Source organism: Pristiophorus japonicus, chromosome 1, assembly GCF_044704955.1.
Source record: "Pristiophorus japonicus isolate sPriJap1 chromosome 1, sPriJap1.hap1, whole genome shotgun sequence".
NCBI lineage: Eukaryota > Metazoa > Chordata > Chondrichthyes > Pristiophoridae > Pristiophorus > Pristiophorus japonicus.
In genome coordinates, this window is record NC_091977.1 from 169,551,904 (window position 1) to 169,571,627 (window position 19,724).

The 19,724-nt window shown below is 45.4% G+C and overlaps 1 protein-coding gene across 1 annotated transcript in view; it reads left to right on the plus strand.

The window, feature by feature from the left end:
• The window catches only part of mctp1a (multiple C2 domains, transmembrane 1a), a 979,537-nt gene that overhangs the window by 57,746 nt on the left and 902,067 nt on the right, over positions 1-19,724 (plus strand). Inside the window, exon 3 of the mRNA XM_070884895.1 lies at positions 14,579-14,593. Coding sequence (XP_070740996.1) covers positions 14,579-14,593 — 15 coding nt within the window. The remainder of the gene's footprint in view (positions 1-14,578; positions 14,594-19,724) is intronic.

Genomic DNA, 19,724 nt, shown 5'->3' on the forward strand with positions numbered 1-19,724 from the left:
CACATAAGGGAGTGTAACCTTTGAGCAGGGCTGACACTGATTCATGCATAAGAACATAAGAACATAAGAAATAGGAGCAGGAGTAGGCCATACGGCTCCTCGAGCCTGCTCCGCCATTTAATGCGATCATGGCTGATCCGATCATGGACTCAGGTCCACTTCCCTGCCCGCTCCTTGTTGACCATCGAGTAGCAGAAAGCCGTCTGACGACAGAAAGCCCTAAGCTTTAGTTTTTCATAAAGCAGTCGCCAGCAATACGTTGATGCAGAGAGAAAATGTACAACTTTTGTACAATGTCAAAAGATCTGATGAGCACTGGGCTGCATTTGGCATTGTTTTTCCCCACAAGGCTGCGCATGATATAAACATTGCATTTGGGCATTGTTTTTTGATGATAGTTTGGACACCAATGTATTTCCCATTCATATTTGAAACATTATCATAAGATTGTCCATGAAAATTTTGTATGTGGATCCCATTCTCATCCAGAAAGGCTGGTATTATTTCTTGTCCAGTATGACTGTTTATCAACAAGAACTTTGGGACCTTTCCTCGGGACCAGTCGGTAGAATATAGCAGACGACAAATGTCAGCTGATCTGAGTGTGTGACATCTGGCGTTGAATCAACAGATATTGAATAGAACTTCGCTGATTTCAATTCCTGGATAATCGTCTCAAGTACTTTGCCACCCATCAGACTAATCAGTTCTTCACAAGTGGTGGAAGACAAGTATGAAGTATGCCCCTTGCCTTTGTTGGTGAACTGCTTGATGTGATCAGCAAGGAATGCATCGTAGTTTGCGAGAACCACTAACACACCCAGATAATTACCATTACTTGGAGACCCAATGATTTCGACTCTGCTTCGCAATGAAAGACCTAATTCCCAGAGAAACATTATCACACAGACAGCCCGCTCTAGCACCTTGTGCCATACTGCCATTCATTTTCAAACTGGAGACAATATGATCATCCACTCAACTAGTGCCTGCCTGTCTAGTGCACATTACTACCATGGCTTCTCTATGCTGGTGGCTGTTTTCATGAGATGAAATTCTCTCATCTCCATGCTTCCAGTCATTAAACCCATGAGTAAAGTGGCTATTTGTTAGTGCTGTGACCTTGCAAGCAAAGCAGTATGCTCCACTGTTTGAAGGTGAAAAACAGAGCCAAGTTCGCACCACACATTCCTCTGTCAGCGGGTGCACACGTGTGAATGATTTTGAGCAATATCGACGACATCCTTCCTTGGCATGAATCACGCCGGAGTTTTGGAAGTCTTTATCACAGTTTCAGCAGTCCTCACCAACTCATGCAATCCAATGGCTTTGCATGTCTTCTGAGATACTGTCTCCCCACAGCCACTCGTAAGTTGCACCTCTTTCAGCTCAGTATGCTTTTTGGACTTGGAACTCCAACTCGGCCAAATCTGGGTCCGGTGCCACTAATGGTTTCATTGTTGCAGTTAACTGCACAGCATCGTCTTGGCCTTCATCTTCATGATCTTGAGTTTTTGGTTCAAAAAAATTATCTGGTTTGAGCAGTTTAGCTACTTCTCGTCTCTTTTAATCCTCACGTAACTGATGCTCTTTCCTTTTTTCACCCTCAATTTGTGTGTAGGATGCATCTCTAGAAAAAGAGCATCTAGAGTTTGTTTACATCACGTCGAGAATAAACTGCGCCTGAGTCCTCGCGGCTTCACTCCACTCTTGCTACGTCACTTATGTCAATACTGTTTACCCTTACCGTTAATCCGAACCTGTATGGGCCCACTCTAGGCTTGGGCCCTGGGCGACCGCCCCATCTGCCCCTCCCTCCGTCCCCCCGACCGCCCCCACCCCCCCGCCTCCCTTAATCCGTCCCATAATTCTTGAAAAGCTTTCCATTAATTTCCTTGGGGACCTGTTGCATCACATTAAGCTTTCACTTTCATTCGTTGTCTTACCTGGTAGGCACATGTATGTTTTGTGTACCTCACATCACCTTATTATGGTCTGCCTGCCATCACCTGGGTTCTACAGGATCTCACAACAAGGGTCAATTTACACTATCTGCATTTTGCTCAAGGGAGAATACAGTTCATAACCACCTGGAGAGGTTGGCCACAGTTGGTGGATTGTGGGTGGTTCTGAAAGATGAAGGGCGAAATTTGAGCTGTGGCATGAGACAGATCCGGAGACAGGTGCTGAGTAAAGAGATAGAAATATAGAAATTTAAAGTGCAGTAGAAGGCCATTTCGACCCATCGTGCCCACGCCGGCCGACAAAGAGCCACATAGCCCTCGGTCAGTAGCCCTGGAGGTTACATATAAACCTATGAACAATGGCGGAAAGGTAAAGAACATCCAGCCCAACCAGCCCACACAACTGCGATACCCCATGTATCGCATCACTTTACAGTCCACCCCACCTGGAGCCATGTGATCTCCTGGGAGAGGCAAAAAAAATCAGGTTAAAAACCCAGGCCAATAGGGGAAATAAATTTGGTAAAATTCCTCTCCGACCCATCCAAGTGATCGAAACTAGTCCAGGAGATCACTCTGACCATATTAGATTCACTAATGTACTTACCATTGTATCTGCGTTAGCCAACAAGCGGTTATCCAGTCTAATCCCACTTACCAGTTCTAGGTCTGTAACCCTGCAGGTCATGGCACTTCAAGTGCCTATCCAAGCACCTTTTAAATGTAGTGAGGGTTTCTGCATCCACCACCCTTCCAGGCAATGAGTTCCAGACCCCACAACCCTCTGCGTGAAGAAGCTTCCCTCAAATCCCCTCTAAACTTCCCACCAACTACCATAAACCTATGCCCCCTCGTAATTGACCCATTGCTATCCACGATATCCAGGCTCCTCAAAATTTTATACACCTCAATGAGGTCTCCCCTCAGCTTCCTCTGTTCCAAGGAGAACAAACCCAGCCTATCCAATCTGTCCTCATAGCTAAGATTCTCCATTCCAGGCAGCATCCTCGTAAATCTCCTCTGCACCCTCTCCAGTGCATTCACGTCCTTCCAATAATACCTGACCAGAACTGCACAAAGTATTTCAGCTGTGGCCTAACCAGTGTATTATACAATTTAAGCATAACCTCCCTGCTCTTGTATTCTATGCCTCAGCCAATAAAGGCAAGTATTCTGTATGCCTTCTTAACCATCTTATCCACCTGGCTGCTACTTTCATGGATCTGTGGACAAACGCTCCAAGATCCCTTTGTTCTTCTACACTTCTAAGTGGCCTACAGTTTAATATGTATACCCTTTCCTTATTAGCTCTCCCCAAGTGCATTACCTCACACTTCTACGAATTAAATCCATTTGCCACTGTTCTGCCCACCTGACCAATAGATTGATATCTTCCTGCAGTCCATGACTATTCTCTTCATTATCTACCACACAGTCAATTTTAGTGTAATCTGCAAACTTCTTAATAATACCCCCTATATTCAAATCTAGATCATTGATGTATATCACAAAAAGTAAGGGACCCAGTACTGAGCTCTGCAGAACACCACTGGAAACATCCTAGTCACAAAAACATCCATCAACCATTATCCTTTGCTTCCTACCTCTAAGCCAATTTTGGATCCAACTTGCCACTTTGCACTGAATCCGTGGACTTTTACCTTCGTGATCAGTCTGACATGTGGGACCTTATCAAAAGCTTTACTAAAGTCTATATACACAACATCGTATGCACTACCCTCATTGATCCTCCTGGTTACCTCCTCGAAAAATTCAATCAGGTTAGCCAAACACAATCTTCCCTTAACAAATCTGTGCTGACTGTCCCTGATTAATCCTTGCCTTTCTAAATGTAGGTTTATCCTGTCCTTCAAGACTTTTTCCAATAATTTTCCCACCACGAAGATTAGGCTGACAGGCCTGTAATCAGCCTATCCCTTTCTCCCTTCTTAAACAAGGGTATCACATTAGCAGTCATCTAGTCCTCCGGCACTATGCCCAAATCCAAAGAGGACTGGAAAATGATGGTCAAGGCCTCTGCTATTTCCTCTTTTACTTCGCTCAACAGCCTGTGATGCATTTCATCCGGGCCTGGAGACTTATCCACTTTCAAAGCTGCTAAACCCCTTGATACCTCTTCTCTCACTATGTTTATTTCATCCAGAATTTCACACTCCTCCTCGATAGCAGTATCTACATTGCCCCTTTCCTTTGTGAAAACAGACGCAAAGTATTCATTAAGAACCATACCAACATCTTCCGCCTCCACACAAAGCTTACCCTCATGGTCTCGAATATGCCCTACCCTTTCTTTAGTTATCCTCTTGCTCTTAATATAGTTGTAGAACATCTTTGGGTTTTCCTTGATTTTACTTGCCAAGAATTTTTCATGTTCTCTCTTAGCATTCTTGATATCCTTTTTAATTTCATCTCTGAATTTTTTATATTCCTCCAGAGATTCTACAATATATAGTTGTCGGTATATCACATAAACTTCCCTTTTTTTCTTTATCCGCCCCTGTAAGTCCCTAGACCTCCAAAGGGCTCTAGAATTGTTATTACCACCCTTTTTCTTTAAGGGCACATGCTTGGCCTGAGCCCTCTGGATCTCCTTCCTGAATGCCTCCCACTGTTCCGACACTGATTTACCTACAAGTAGCTGTTTCCAGTCCACTGTGACCAAACCACTTCTCAACTTAGCAAAGTTAACTTTTCCTCAATTTGGGACTTTTGGGCTAGACTTTCCACTTCACATCGCCCATCTAAGGCCCATCTGTGGCCCAAAACGGACCTCTATCGTCCATTTTGAACAAAAAGTGGAAACTAGGCCCAAAATATTGCCCGAAAAACAGGCCCCTAAGTTTCCACTTTGATCGCCGAGATGATCGCCCAAATGATCGCCCACACAATGCTCATCCCAAGTTTCGGCACCTAGCATGCACTTCGCTGGACCGATGCAAGGCCCAAAAGAGTGCTCAAAAATAGTTGCTTTTTCAGGGCCTTACAGAGGGAAATGGGTACTACGGATACCATTTTTAACTTCGGAGGAAGGGTGGAGAATTAGTTCTGAGTTATTTAGAGAGTAAAATTGAAGAAAATTGTACTCAGAAATTTTGGACAGGGAATATAAATAGGTACTATCAACTTATTTATGCTAAATAGATCTCATATATTGGAATAATTTAGTAAATAGCTTTTACATAGTGAAGTTATTTAATGATATTGTTGGGGCCCATCAAACTGACTGGTACAGAGAGTGCAGACTACAGTGATTAGAGAGTATAGAGTAGAGAGATTATTAAAATTAGTGAAAGTAATTATTGATAGTGATTATGGGGCCTATGCTTTCCCTGCCTTTAATTGCAACTGCCCACACACTGGTAACTGAAAGGATCAATCGAAGAGTTGACACAGTAATCCGTAGACGGAGACGAAGACAGAGGAGGAGACTGTACAGCCAACGAAGATACTTGGAGAAGCAATCCTACCTGAACTTGTCTGAAAATGCTTGTCTTAGGAGGCTGCGATTCCGGAGGAGGTCATCGATGAGATATGTCAACTCGTCAAGGATGATCTGCAGTCTTCCAGCACCATCAGAATCGCACTGTCCATTGAGGTGAAGGTTACTGCCGCCTTAGCCTTTTACGCATCGGGATCTTTTCAGGCTTCAGCTGGCGACATCTGCCATATCTCTCAGCACGCTGCACACTGCTGCATTCGACAGGTGACTGAAGCCCTTTACGCTCGCAGAATGAACTTCATAAGCTTCCCAATGACCAGGGAGGCACAGACCGAGAGGGCTTTGGGTTTCTCGAGAATAGCAGACTTCCCCAAGGAGCAGGGAGCAATAGACTGCACGCACATTGCCCTGAAAGCACCCTTAAAGAACGCGGAGGTGTTTCGTAACAGAAAGGGGTTCCACTTCCTAAATGTGCAGCTTGTTGTCGACCACAATCAAACAATCCTGACAGTAAATGCTACATTTCCTGGCAGCATCCATGATGCGCACATCCTATGTGAGAATGCTATCCCTGACCTGTTTGCCAATCAGCCAGAAGGTCACGGTTGGATGCTGGGGGATAAAGGATATGGCCTTGCCAGTTGGCTCATGACCCCTCTGCGTAATCCTGTCATTGAAGCACAGAGACGGTATAATGAAAGTCACATAGCGACTCGCAACATCGTTGAAAAGACAATTGGAGTCCTAAAGCAGCACTTCAGATGCCTGGATCATTCGGGAGGCAGCCTCCAGTACCACCCTGATCAGGTAGCAGAGTTTATTGTGGTGTGTTGCATGCTGCATAACCTAGCTATAAAGAGAAGACAAATAATGCCAGATCATGCTGCAGGTCCACCTCCAGAAGGATATGAGACAGATTAGGCAGCCGGCGAAGATGAAGAGGAGGAACAGGCGGGAGAGGACGTGGGCGAGGACATAGAGGAGTTTAATCAGCCTGGCGATCTAGCACCGGTACCAGCACACCTTTCCCGAGGACCGGTAGCCAGTGGCAGTTACACGGCCGCTAAGCTTTTGTGTCAGCATCTCATTAATGAATGCTTTGCATAAACTATTATTGTTGATATTCAAATGTTCAATTACAGTTACGGTTAATCAAAAGTTTCATTTGCGTGGGGAAACTGAATAAACAAACAAATATGTATGAAAAACTGTACATTGTAAAATTTATGTAACTAAGAGAGAAGATACAAAAGTTGTAGAAATTTTTTTTTTTATTAAGAAACACATTTTTTTTTAAAGAACTAATGAATAACACCCTCCCTCCAACCCCCCACACCCCACACCAACCCACCCTTCCCTCAAAATCCCCAAAACGTTAAAAGAAGAAGAAATGCATTTTAAGGAACAAGTGGCCATTTAAGTAATGATAACAAGTGACCATTTCAGTCATGACAACAAGTGGCCGTTTCAGAAAGAATGGAAAGTGAACAGTTAAGTAATTATAACAAGTGAACAAGTGAACATTTAACTACTGCATACAATTGGCCAATTTAGTAACAATAACAATAAAAATAACATTGAGAATTACAAGAGTATAATAAATTGATAACAGCAAGTGAACATTTTAAAACAAGTTAACTATAGAAAAGGACTCACCCCTCCCTACCTGCGGCCACGTTTCCCTCCAGATCCTGTCCCACCCCGTGATCGCACCCCACCCGCCCGTTTTGGTCTACACAGACCGACACCAAGAAGTCATGCAGAGTGGGATGTCAAGACTTCCTGCCGTGGTGGAGGTGATGGAGAGGAAGCGGAAGCCTGAGGCTCTACTTCAGAGTCCGGAGGAAATGTGCCCTCCGTACTCGCTTGCGTGCTAGGGGTCTCGCTGCGAGCAGACACGACACCTTGGGGTGCAGCACCGTGTCCAGCCAGCAACGCATGCTGTAGGGCATTGGTTGTGGTTGTCTGCTGCCGAATAGCCTCCAAGGTCTCACTTGCAATCAGTGATTGCTCAGTAGACCAGTTGGAGAAGTTCTGGGAGAACTCGCTCCAGGATGCTAGAAACTGGCTCCAGTTCGCAGAGAATCCCGCGAACCCCTGGATAAGGTCGTGACCAATCGCGACCGTCTCCCTGCACAGGGAAATCAAGCTCTCTGTCTGGCCCTCCAAGGCAGGCGATTGCTCCCCACGCTGACCAGACCTCCGTGGGTCAGTGTTTGCAATATGACATGCCTTGGCGTCGCCACCTGCACACCGCTTGGTCCCGGTGCTTCTTCCATCTCAACCGAGATGGCCGCAGGTTGTTCCCCCCCCCGCCAAAAAAATCTCTTCTTCTCCTTCTTCCTCCATCTCCATCTCCTCCTCCTCCTCCTGTTGAACAGGAGTCTGCAATGGCTCCTCTTCTTGCTCTGCCTCCTGTGATGCAGGAGATGGTTCAGTGGTAGTGGACTCCACTGACTCGACGACCACTTGACCTTTAATTTGATAAACAACGATTAACTATTCAAATCATTGCATTACAATGTTTTTCAAAGTCAAAACATTGCAATGCTTTCATTTACCCCATATGCACAGGTGATCACAAGCTTTAACATGACCTAACATGACCTCATTCGAATATCTGTAGTACATCACCATTATATATCAGATTATATTATAATTGCATAACATTACATTGTAATTGCATAACATTGCATAACATCAAATTACATTTTAATTGCATAACATTACATATTTTCAGTATTTACTAATGATTTTTTCAGTATTTTCAGTATTTACTAATGATTCACACATTGAACAATGCACATTTCTCATTACTCACATGTCTCAAGGATGGGTTCGGCCACACCACGGGATGTGACCGAACGGCTTTCTGGTCCCACCAAGGCCACCGCGAGCTCCTCGTAGGCAGTCAGAGTGCGCTGCTCCCGATTATTGATCGAGATCTTCTTCTGTAAATGATATGATAACATTGCACGGCATAAACAAATGGAGCAGGCAATTTAAGACATTGAAGATATTTAAGACTGACAGATTTAAATGTTCTATTACATATTAGCATTACGTTGCATATTTCACACTACAACATTTAACTTTATGCTGGGTTGCATAAATTTATTCATAATTTAGTTATGTTTAAATGTAACCAAATAACATTGCAGATTCTAGTTACTATTTAGATCATTAAACAATACATAAATATAAATTTCAACTTACTCTTGCAGCTGCAAGTAGGCTGTTCCAACGCTTATGGCACTGGTCCAGTGTCCAGGCTTCATTGCACGGGGTGGAGGTTTCCCATGCCCACCCCGCGTCAGATCCTCCCACCTGGTGCTCACTACATTCACCAGGGCTTCATTGGCCTCCTCGCTGAAAGGCTTTGCCCTGCGCCTTTCACCTGATGCCTCCATTATCGATTAATACCACCAGATTAGTTTGAACAATAAATGCTTTCTCCTCTCTCTCTCCCCAACCCTCACAGAGCTTCTGAGCATGTGTGATGACCCCTGACCTCCCAAAACACAGGAGAAAACATCAACCTAAAAAAAAATCAACCTGCACATGCGCAGTAATGCGTTGCTAGGGAAGCTTTTTTTTTCATTCACTCCCGTTTTCTTTGGGCAATTGTGAGATCACCGAGAAATCACATCGCCGATTTGGCATCGCTGGGGTAAGGCCGAGTGGAAAATCGCAAAAAAAAAAATGAGCCTTGAGCCGGAGATCAGCACGGGCGATAGGTCCCGCATCGCTGGAACAAGGCCCATTTTTTTCGGCCTTAGCCTGAAAGTGGAAAGTCTCGCCCTTTATTCCTGGTCTATCCTTGTCCTTATCCATAACTACCTTGAATCTGACTAAATTATGGCCACTAGCACCCTAGTGCTCTCCCACTGATACCCCTTCCACCTGCCCAGCTTCATTCCTCAAAATTAAATCCAGAACCGCCCCCTCCCATGTTGGGCTTGTTATATACTGACTAAAAAAAATTCTCTTGAATGTATTTTAGGAATTCTGCACCCTTCACACTTTATTTGTCCCAATCAATATTAGGATAGTTGAAATCCCCTACTATTACTACCCTATGGTTTTTGGACTTCACAGAAATCTGCCGACATATTTGCTCTTCTATCTCCCTCCCGCTGTTTGGGGGTCTATAATACACGCCCAGCAGTGCGATCGCCCCTTTTTTATTTTTCAGTTCGACCCATATGGCCTCATTTGATGATCCCTCTTAACATATCATCCCTCCTCACAGCCTTAATAGTTTTTTAATCAATATCGCAACCCCCACACCCCGCCCCCCGCTCTTTTTACCCCCCTCTCTGTCCTGTCTAAAAATCCTTTAACCAGGAATATTGAACTGCCAAACCTGCTCCTCTTTTAGCCATGTCTCTGTAATGGCTATAATGTCATACTCCCAAGTGTTTACCTGTGCTCTTAGCTCATTCGCCTTATTCGCTATACTCCTTGCATTGAAGTATATACCATTGAGCACAGGAAGACCTCCTTGATTATTATTTACTAAGCCTTGTTTCCTCTGTCTTACAGATTCACTTTCTATATTCTTGCTTTCCAATTTCAACTTTACTTCCTTCCCTATTGAATTTGTTCTCAGGTTCCCATCCCCCTGCCAAGCTAGTTTAAACTCTCCCCAACAGCACTAGCAAAACTCCCCGCAAGGATATTGGTCCCGGCACTGTTGAGCTGCAACCTGTCTGGTTTGTACAGGTCCCATTTCCCCCAGAAGCGGTCCCAATGCCTCAGGAATTTAAAGCCCTCCCTCCTACACCAACTCTCCAGCCACGTGTTCATCCTCTTTATCCTTCTATTCTTGTACTCGGATGTGGCTTTAAAAGTCAGTCTTAGTAAATATATGATCAAGAACAAGAAGAGAAAAGGATAACAATGAAGATGAACAAGGTGAAAGAGAAAAAAGAAAATCACATCAGAGAGACTAACAGAACATCTGTTACTGGAGGAGAAGCGGCAGTGAATTAAACTGTACAAGCAAAAAGCAAAACAATTGTCGATGCCAGGCAAAATTTCCGTGAGGATTTGTCGATCTCCTGTTGTAACTTTGGTGGAATGATAAGGGAAATACGGAAGTAAAATGCAGTATGGGGCTTAGAAGCCAGTGGACAATGGGGATTTTAAAGGCGAGGTGGAAGGGATGAACCAGGGTGAGATGCTTGAAGGAGCAGATGCCAGAGGAGAGGACAACGTTTGATTGATGATAAAGGTCACTTGTCGCTGCGGCAGTTTGGCTGGGGCATGTGGTGGAAGTATAGCCAAGAAGGGATGCTTTGGTAAGGGGTAATATGTCGACACCCAGGAGCAAAGTTTGCGTCATTGCCAGGATGTCAATAGGATCATCTATAATAAGGTTATGGATGGCAAGGACCTTCGTCATTATTCAGCGACCATTCTGGATAGGGAGGCTGTGGTAACTACTCTTGAAGAGGCAATCATGGGTGTCACTATTGGTCAGTCAGAGAATACTGGGAGAGGCATTTGAGTGTGAAACAGTGGCAGGATAGAAAGAAGACAGAAGTGTAGTGATGGGTTGGGGTTGAAAATGGGGGGTGCAAAGTACCCGAGCATGAAGAACTGAAAGGTGACATGCCAGATTAAGGGGCAAAGGAGGAGAGAAGAGCACGAGGGGCCAAAATTAAAGAGAGGTAGATGTACTGGGTTTGGATTTGGAGTAGCAGCCAAAATACATACATGATTTGGCACAAAGGAAATTTGAGCTACTTTGGCATGGTAAAGATTAGATGAAACATGTCATGGTCACAAGCAGAGGACAGGGAAGAGATGATATGAAAATTGTCCAAAGTTAAATTCTGAGGGCTACTTAGAGATAGGATGGAGTCAGCAGCCACTGTCCAATGTTCAGGTCCAGAATCAGTAGAAGATAAGGGATGATCCAGGAGCTGTTCAAAGGATAGAATATCAGCTGAGGTGCTGATACGTCAGCAGAGGTTGATGGCAGGATCCAGCGAGGTGTGTAGTGGGCTCAGGTGTTGTCAGCATGTATCAGTGGATCCGCTGGAGTAGCATAGGACCGAGGGGTGGTGGGTGTGAAACCTATGGATCAAGAGCGGCCAATGTACAAAAACAGAAAATGCTGGAAACACTCAGCAGGCCAGGCAGCATCTGTGGAGAGAACGCAGATATTTTCAGTTGAGGACCCTTCGTCAGAACTGATGAAGAGTCCACTGAATGCAGTACTGACAAAGGATGCACATCTGAAATGTTAACTTGCCTGTTCTCCCCACAGATGCTGCCTGACCTTATGAGGTTTTCTTGCATTTTCACACTTTATTTCAGATTTCTAGCATATTCAGTACCTTGTTTTATAGCACAATGGCTTCTTAACTGGAAAGACCATTCCCATGCCAGTGGGCAACACAAAGGGTCAGACAGTCAGAAATTGTTTATTTTAATAATGACATAAAATCTGATTTTAATCGCTCAAACATTGGTGACCATGCCTTCAGCTACCAAGGCCCTAAGCTCTGGAATTTCTTCCCTAAACCTCTCCATCTCTCTACCTCTCTTTCCTCATTTAAGGATATTGTGTATGTATATAGAAACATAGAAAAATAGGTGCAGGAGTAGGCCATTCGGCCCTTCGAGCTTGCACCACCATTCAATAAGATCATGGTTGATCATTCATCTCAGTACCCCTTTCCTGCTTTCTCTCCATACCCTTTGATCCCTTTAGCCGTAAGGGCCATATCTAACTCCCTCTTGAATATATCCAATGAACTGGCATCAACAACTCTCTGCAGTAGGGAATTCCACAGGTTAACAACTCTCTGAGTGAAGAAGTTTCGCCGCATCTAAGTCCTAAATGGCTTACCCCTTATCCTTAGACCGTGTCGCCTTGTTCTGGGCTTTCCCAACACTGGGAACATTCTTTCTGCATCTAACCTGTTCAGTCCCATCAAAATTTTATATGTTTCTATGAGATCCCCTCTCATCCTTCTAAACTCCAGTGAATACAGGTCCAGTCGATCCAGTCTCTCCTCATATGTCAGTCCTGCCATCCCGAGAATCAGTCTGGTGAACCTTCGCTGCAGTCCCTCAATAGCAAGAATGTCCTTCCTCAGATTAGGACACCGAAACTGAACACAATATTCCAGGTGAGGCCTCACCAAGGCCCTTTACAACTGCAGTAAGACCTCCCTGCTCCTATACTCAAATCCCCAACTATGAAGGCCAACATACCATTTTCCTTCTTCACCGCCTGCTGTACCTGCATGCCAACTTTCAATGACTGATGTACCATGACAACCAGGTCTCGTTGCACATCTCATTTTCCTAATCTGCCACCATTCAGATAATATTCTGCATTCATGTTTTTGCCACCAAAGTGGATAACCTCACATTTATCCACATTATACTGCATCTGCCATGCATTTGCCCACTCACCTAACCTGTCCAAGTCACCTTGCAGTCTCTTAGCATCCTCCTCACAGCTCACACCGCCACCCAACTTAGTGTCATCTGCAAACTTGGAGATATTACACTCAATTCCTTCATCCAAATCATTGATGTATATTGTAAGTAGCTGGTGTCCCAGCACTGAGCCCTGCGGCACCCCACTAGTTACTGCCTGCCATTCTGAAAAGGACCCATTTATCCCGACTCTCTGCTTCCTGTCTGCCAAGCAGTTCTCTATCCACTTCAGCACATTACCCTCAATACCATGTGCTTTAATTTTGTACACCAAACTTTTGTGCGGGACCTTGTCAAAAGCCTTTTGAAAGTTCAAATACACCACATCCACTGGTTCTCCCTTGCCCACTCTACTAATTACATCCTCAAAAAATTCTCGAAGATTTGTCAAGCATGATTTCCCTTTCATAAATCCATGCTCGCTTGGACCGATCTTGTCACTGCTTTCCAAATGCGTTGCTATTTCATCTTTAATAATTGATTCCAACATTTTCCCCACTGCTGATGTCAGGCTAACTGGTCTATAATTACCTGTTTTCTCTCTCCCTCCTTTTTTAAAAAGTGATGTTACATTAGCTATCCTTCAGTCCCTAGGAACTGATCCAGAGTCGATAGACTGTTGGAAAATGATCACCAATGCATCCACTATTTCTAGGGCCACTTCCTTAAGTACTCTGGGATGCAGACTATCAGGCCCTGGGGATTTATCGGCCTTCAATCCCATCTATTTCCTTAACACAATTTCCCGCCTAATAAGGATTTCCTTCAGTTCCTCCTTCTCACTAGACCCTTGGTCACCTAGTATTTCCGGAAGGTTATTCTGTCTTTCTTCGTGAAGACAGAACCAAAGTATTTGTTCAATTGGTCTGCCATTTCTTTGTTCCCCATTATAAATTATGCTGACTGCAAGGGACCTACGTTTGTCTTCACTAATCTTTTTCTCTTCACATATCTATAGAAGCTTTTGCAGTCAGTTTTTATGTTCCCAGCAAGCTTCCTCTCATACTCTATTTTCCCCCTCCTAATTAAACCCTTAGTCCTCCTCTGCTGAATTCTAAATTTCTCCCAGTCAGGTTTGCTGCTTTTTCTGGCCAATTTATATGCCTCTTCCTTGGATTTAACACTATCCCTAATTTCCTTTCTTAGCCACGGTTGAGCCACCGTTTTATTTTTACTCCACACAGGGATGTACAATTGTTGAAGTTCATCCATGTGATCTTTAAATGTTTGCCATTGCCTATCCACCGTCAACCCTTTAAGTATCTTTCGCCAGTCTATTCTAGCCAATTCACGACTCATACCATCGAAGTTACCTTTCCTTAAGTTCAGGACCCTAGTCTCTGAATTAACTGTGCCACTCTCCATCTTAATAAAGAATTCTACCATATTCTGGTCACTCTTCCCCAAGGGGCAAGATGGCTAATTAGTCCTTTCTCATTACACATCACCCAGTTTAGGATGGTTAGACCTCTAGTTGGTCCCTCAACATATTGGTCTAGAAAACCTTTCCTGGAAATACACTCCAGGAAATCCTCTTCCACCGTATTGCTACCAGTTTGTACCACTCAATGTAAGTTACATAAGACCAATGAATGTATCTTTACACTGTATACAATATATCTGTACCACCACAGAGTGCAACTGGTGGAGACCTCGAGGTCCCCTGCACACCGCAGGTAACCAAGTATAAAAGGGAGCTCACCTTACTGTAACCTCATTCAGGAGCTGCAATAAATGAACTAAGGTCACAACAGTTCAAGTACAATACCTTACATCGTGGAGTCATTACTAGAGTACTTACAGACACAACAATTGGTGACGAGAATACAAATTTCCACGCGAAAAATGGCTAACCTTGGCAACTTTCAACAATTCGCTGATGGGGAAGATTGGGATGCCTTTGTGGAAAGACTCGAATACTACCTCATAGAGAAAGACCTGTCTGGGAACACACTGACCTCGCTGGCTGATAAGCGCCGAGCTATCCTGCTCAGCAGTTGTGGACCCACCATTCATGGCCTTGTCAGGGACTTGCTAGCCCCAGAGAAGATGACAACGAAAACGTTCGCGGAGCTCGTAATGTTGATACAGGAACAGCTCAAGCCGAAAGAGAGCATCCTCACAGCCAGATACCGGTTCTATACACACCGGTGGCCCGAAGACCAAGAAATCGCAAAATATGCTGCAGACCTCAGACGATTGGCTGCACCATGTGAGTTTGGCGACCACCTCACTGAAGCACTGAGGGACATCTTTGTTATTGGAATCGGTCACGAAGGCCTCCCCTACAGGCTGCTCTCTGCGGACACCACGGTCACCCTGCAGAAGGCAATTAATGTGAGCCAAGCATTCATGGCCTCTGCCTGCGATTCCAGAAGGATGATGACTCAACCCCAGGACTCTAACACGGCAATTCTGTGAACCGACTGGTGCCTTTTAGAGGCAAGACTGCGACCCCGAGCCCCGCAACCCTGAGTCCGCTGCAGGGGACCAACCGGCCAGCCCCATGCTGGCGCTGTGGAGGAAATCACAGGGCCCACTAATGCCGATACAGAGACTTTACTTGCAAAGGCTGTAACACTAAAGGCCATCTACAGCGAATGTATAAAATAAATTTTACTCACCGAGTCGCTGAAGAGTTGGCCAATCACCCGGGCTCCAGCGCTGATGAAGACAAAGAGAGAGTCCAGGAGGCAGCTCAGCCCCATGAAGCGGTGTACGGAGTGTTTATCTGCTCCACCGAGAATTCTCCGTTGAAAATAGAAGTCGAAAGTGGATGGGCAATGGCAGACATTTAGAGACCGCATGGATGAACGACAACAATTGTACATCCCTGTCTGGCGTAAAAATAAAAAAGGGAAGGTGGCTCAACCGTGGCTATCAAGGGAAATCAGGGATAGTATTAAAGCCAAGGAAGTGGCATACAAATTGGCCAGAAATAGCAGTGAACCAGGGGACTGGGAGAAATTTAGAACTCAGCAGAGGAAGACAAAGGGATTGATTAGGGCAGGGAAAATAGAGTACGAGAGGAAGCTTGCAGGGAACATTAAAACGGACTGCAAAAGCTTCTCTAGATATGTAAAGAGAAAAAGATTAGTAAAGACAAACGTAGGTCCCCTGCAGTCAGAATCAGGGGAAGTCATAATGGGGAACAAAGAAATGGGAGACCAATTGAACAAGTACTTTGGTTCGGTATTCACTAAGGAGGACACAAACAACCTTCCGGATATAAAAGGGGTCAGAGGGTCTAATAAGAAGGAAGAATTGAGGGAAATCCTCATTAGTCAGGAAATTGTGTTGTGGAAATTGATGAGATTGAAGGCCGATAAATCCCCAGGGCCTGATGGCCTGCATCCCAGAGTACTTAAGGAGGTGGCCTTGGAAATAGTGGATGCATTGACAGTCATTTTCCAACATTCCATAGACTCTGGATCAATTCCTATGGAGTGGAGGGTAGCCAATGTAACCCCACTTTTAAAAAAAGGAGGGAGAGAGAAAACAGGGAATTATAGACCGGTCAGCCTGACATCGGTAATGGGTAAAATGATGGAATCAATTATTAAGGATATCATAGCAACGCATTTGGAAAGAGGTGACATGATAGGTCCAAGTCAGCATGGATTTGTGAAAGGGAAATCATGCTTGACAAATCTTCTGGAATTTTTTGAGGATATTTCCAGTAGAGTGGACAAGGGAGAACCAGTTGATGTGGTGTATTTGGACTCTCAGAAGGCTTTTGACAAGGTCCCACACAAGAGATTAATGTGCAAAGTTAAAGCACATGGGATTGGGGCTAGTGTGCTGACGTGGATTGAGAACTGGTTGGCAGACAGGAAGCAAAGAGTAGGAGTAAATGGGTACTTTTCAGAATGGCAGGCAGTGACTAGTGGGGTACCACAAGGTTCTGTGCTGGGGCCCCAGCTGTTTACATTGTACATTAATGACTTAGACGAGGGGATTAAATCTAGTATCTCCAAATTTGCGGATGACACTAAGTTGGGTGGCAGTGTGAGCTGCGAGGAAGATGCTGTGAGGCTGCAGAGTGACTTGGATAGGTTAGGTGAGTGGGCAAATGCATGGCAGATGAAGTATAATGTGGATAAATGTGAGGTTATCCACTTTGGTGGTAAAAACAGAGAGACAGACTATTATCTGAATGGTGACAGATTAGGAAAAGGGGAGGTGCAACAAGACCTGGGTGTCATGGTACATCAGTCGTTGAAGGTTGGCATGCAGGTACAGCAGGCGGTTAAGAAAGCAAATGGCATGTTGGCCTTCATAGCGAGGGGATTTGAGTACAGGGCAGGGAGGTGTTACTACAGTTGTACAGGGCCTTGGTGAGACCACACCTGGAGTATTGTGTACAGTTTTGGTCTCCTAACCTGAGGAAGGACATTCTTGCTATTGAGGGAATGCAGCGAAGGTTCACCAGACTGATTCCCGGGATGGCGGGACTGACATATCAAGAAAGACTGGATCAACTGGGCTTGTATTCACTGGAGTTCAGAAGAATGAGAGGGGATCTCATAGAAACGTTTAAAATTCTGACGGGTTTAGACAGGTTAGATGCAGGAAGAATGTTCCCAATGTTGGGGAAGCCCAGAACCAGGGGTCACAGTCTAAGGATAACGGATAAGACATTTAGGACTGAGATGAGGAGAAACTTCTTCACCCAGAGAGTGGTGAACCTGTGGAATTCTCTACCACAGAAAGTTGTTGAGGCCAATTCACTAAATATATTCAAAAAGGAGTTAGATGTAGTCCTTACTCCTAGGGGGATCAAGGGGTGTGGCGAGAAAGCAGGAATGGGCTACTGAAGTTGTATGTTCAGCCATGAACTCATTGAATGGCGGTGCAGACTCGTAGGGCCAAATGGCCTACTCCTGCACCTATTTTCTATGTTTCTATGTTTCTATGAAATCAACGGTGTTCAAGTCTCGATGGAGGTCGAGACAGGGGCGAGCCAATCGCTGATGAACCAGGCAGCCTTCGAGAAACTCTGGGACAATCCTATCGAACAACCCAAAATGCTACCAATCCAGATGAAGCTACTCAATTGCACAAACGACACCATCCCAGTCGTCGGCAGCGTGGATGTCCAGGTGTCGTACAGTGGTGTGATGCACAAGCTACCTTTGTGGATCGTTGCTGGCGATGGTCCAATGCTGCTAGGAAGAAGATGGATGAAACAACTCCAAATCTGTTGGAGCTGGGAAAGCCTCCAGGCCCCAGCGATCGATGTCCTTTGCGGCCCCAAATTTGGATCCATCGCAGCACCTGAAGATCCTACCGTCCAACTCGACTACTCGGCGACGACACAGACTGCACAACGCAACGGCGAGATGATCCAACCCGAACGACCAGACCTCACCTTACGGGCTGTGGCAGGACTCCGAAGGAAGAAGATCGACACAGAAGGTAGATTCCCAGCTTCAGTGGCAGAACCTGGGAAGAAAGGATCACCGCAGCCTACCTTGTGGAGAGAAAGAAGATGACGTCCGCACCACGAGGTGAAGCGCCTGAAATCAAGATGGCCGTGACCAGACCACAAGGGGTAGCGTTGAGGGAGCAGCATGTGATGACGGGCAGCGAACCGGATTGGGTAAAGATTGCAAGGCCCTCTTAAAGGGGACCGGCAACCCAGAACAATTAAAGGGACAATTTCACTCTTTGTACAGCGATGCCGGTGATACTAATGTGAGAGATGTAATTAACATATGCAAGTATCTAAATGTACCGTTGAACAGCGATGCCGGTAGGATACGTGGAAAAAATGTAATTGATGAATACAAATGTCTATATGTAATATTGTTCAGCGATGCCGGTAATACACAGGGAAAATATGTAATTGAGGGAAAAGATGTAATTGACAACTGTGAATTAGTACCTGAGTGCGATCGGAGCCAATGTACCATGAATGTAAACGATGGAATAATGTGTGATGCCGGGTTCAATATGCACACCGACAAAACCAAGGGCAACCTCCTGTTTGCAGCACCCAGATCCAGTGGGCTACCCGATCATGTAGCCTGTGCCTCTGGGACCAATGTGATGCCCCAGGGAGTGTGGCCACACACACAGTGGGAGCACACCAGCTGCAGGGCCAATGATCAGCAGATGGCACAGGCACCACTACAGGCATCCTGCCCCAGATTGGCCCTACCTCTCTGGCCACCAGGGCCAGCACCGGGAGCAAGAGGCCATCACCCTCCAGCCATCCCGATGGGACCTGGGATAACCAGGCTCCCACTATCGCTGAAGGGCAGCAGGGAGACCCTCAAAGGAGGACAGGGAGGCCACACATTCCTGTGGCACTGCCCACCACTAGGCAACGGAAAAGGCCCTGTGACTCAGCCAGGTGAGCGATCCGAGCCCACACAGCTGGCAAGGGGTGCAGCGTCGTTATCAGACAACCTGGACACAGTCTGGTTACTCTGGAACTAGCGTCCTCACCCACTTGCACCTACATCCCAGGGGCAAAATTGTACCTTACCTGTCATATGTACTCGTTCCACTTCTGCAAGACCCAGTGATGTAACCAATCCTAATTTTTTTTCCATTTTCTGTACATGTATGTAAATGCAGATGTCGAGCCACACACATGGTCTATGTATGTGGTGGGGAGGGGGGGAAATGGATGTATGTAGCCATGGATACACATGGATCACACCCAGAACCCATGCAAACCCCCACTGCAACCTCTACCCATCCACTGCTGACCATTTCCCAATGTCGTGGCAATAAGGACTTGGAGATCCACAGGGAGAGTGCCATTCCCAAGCACAGACAAAGTGCAAGGGCTTTGGGTGCTCAAGTCGAGTGCCAGAGCACACAGTGCA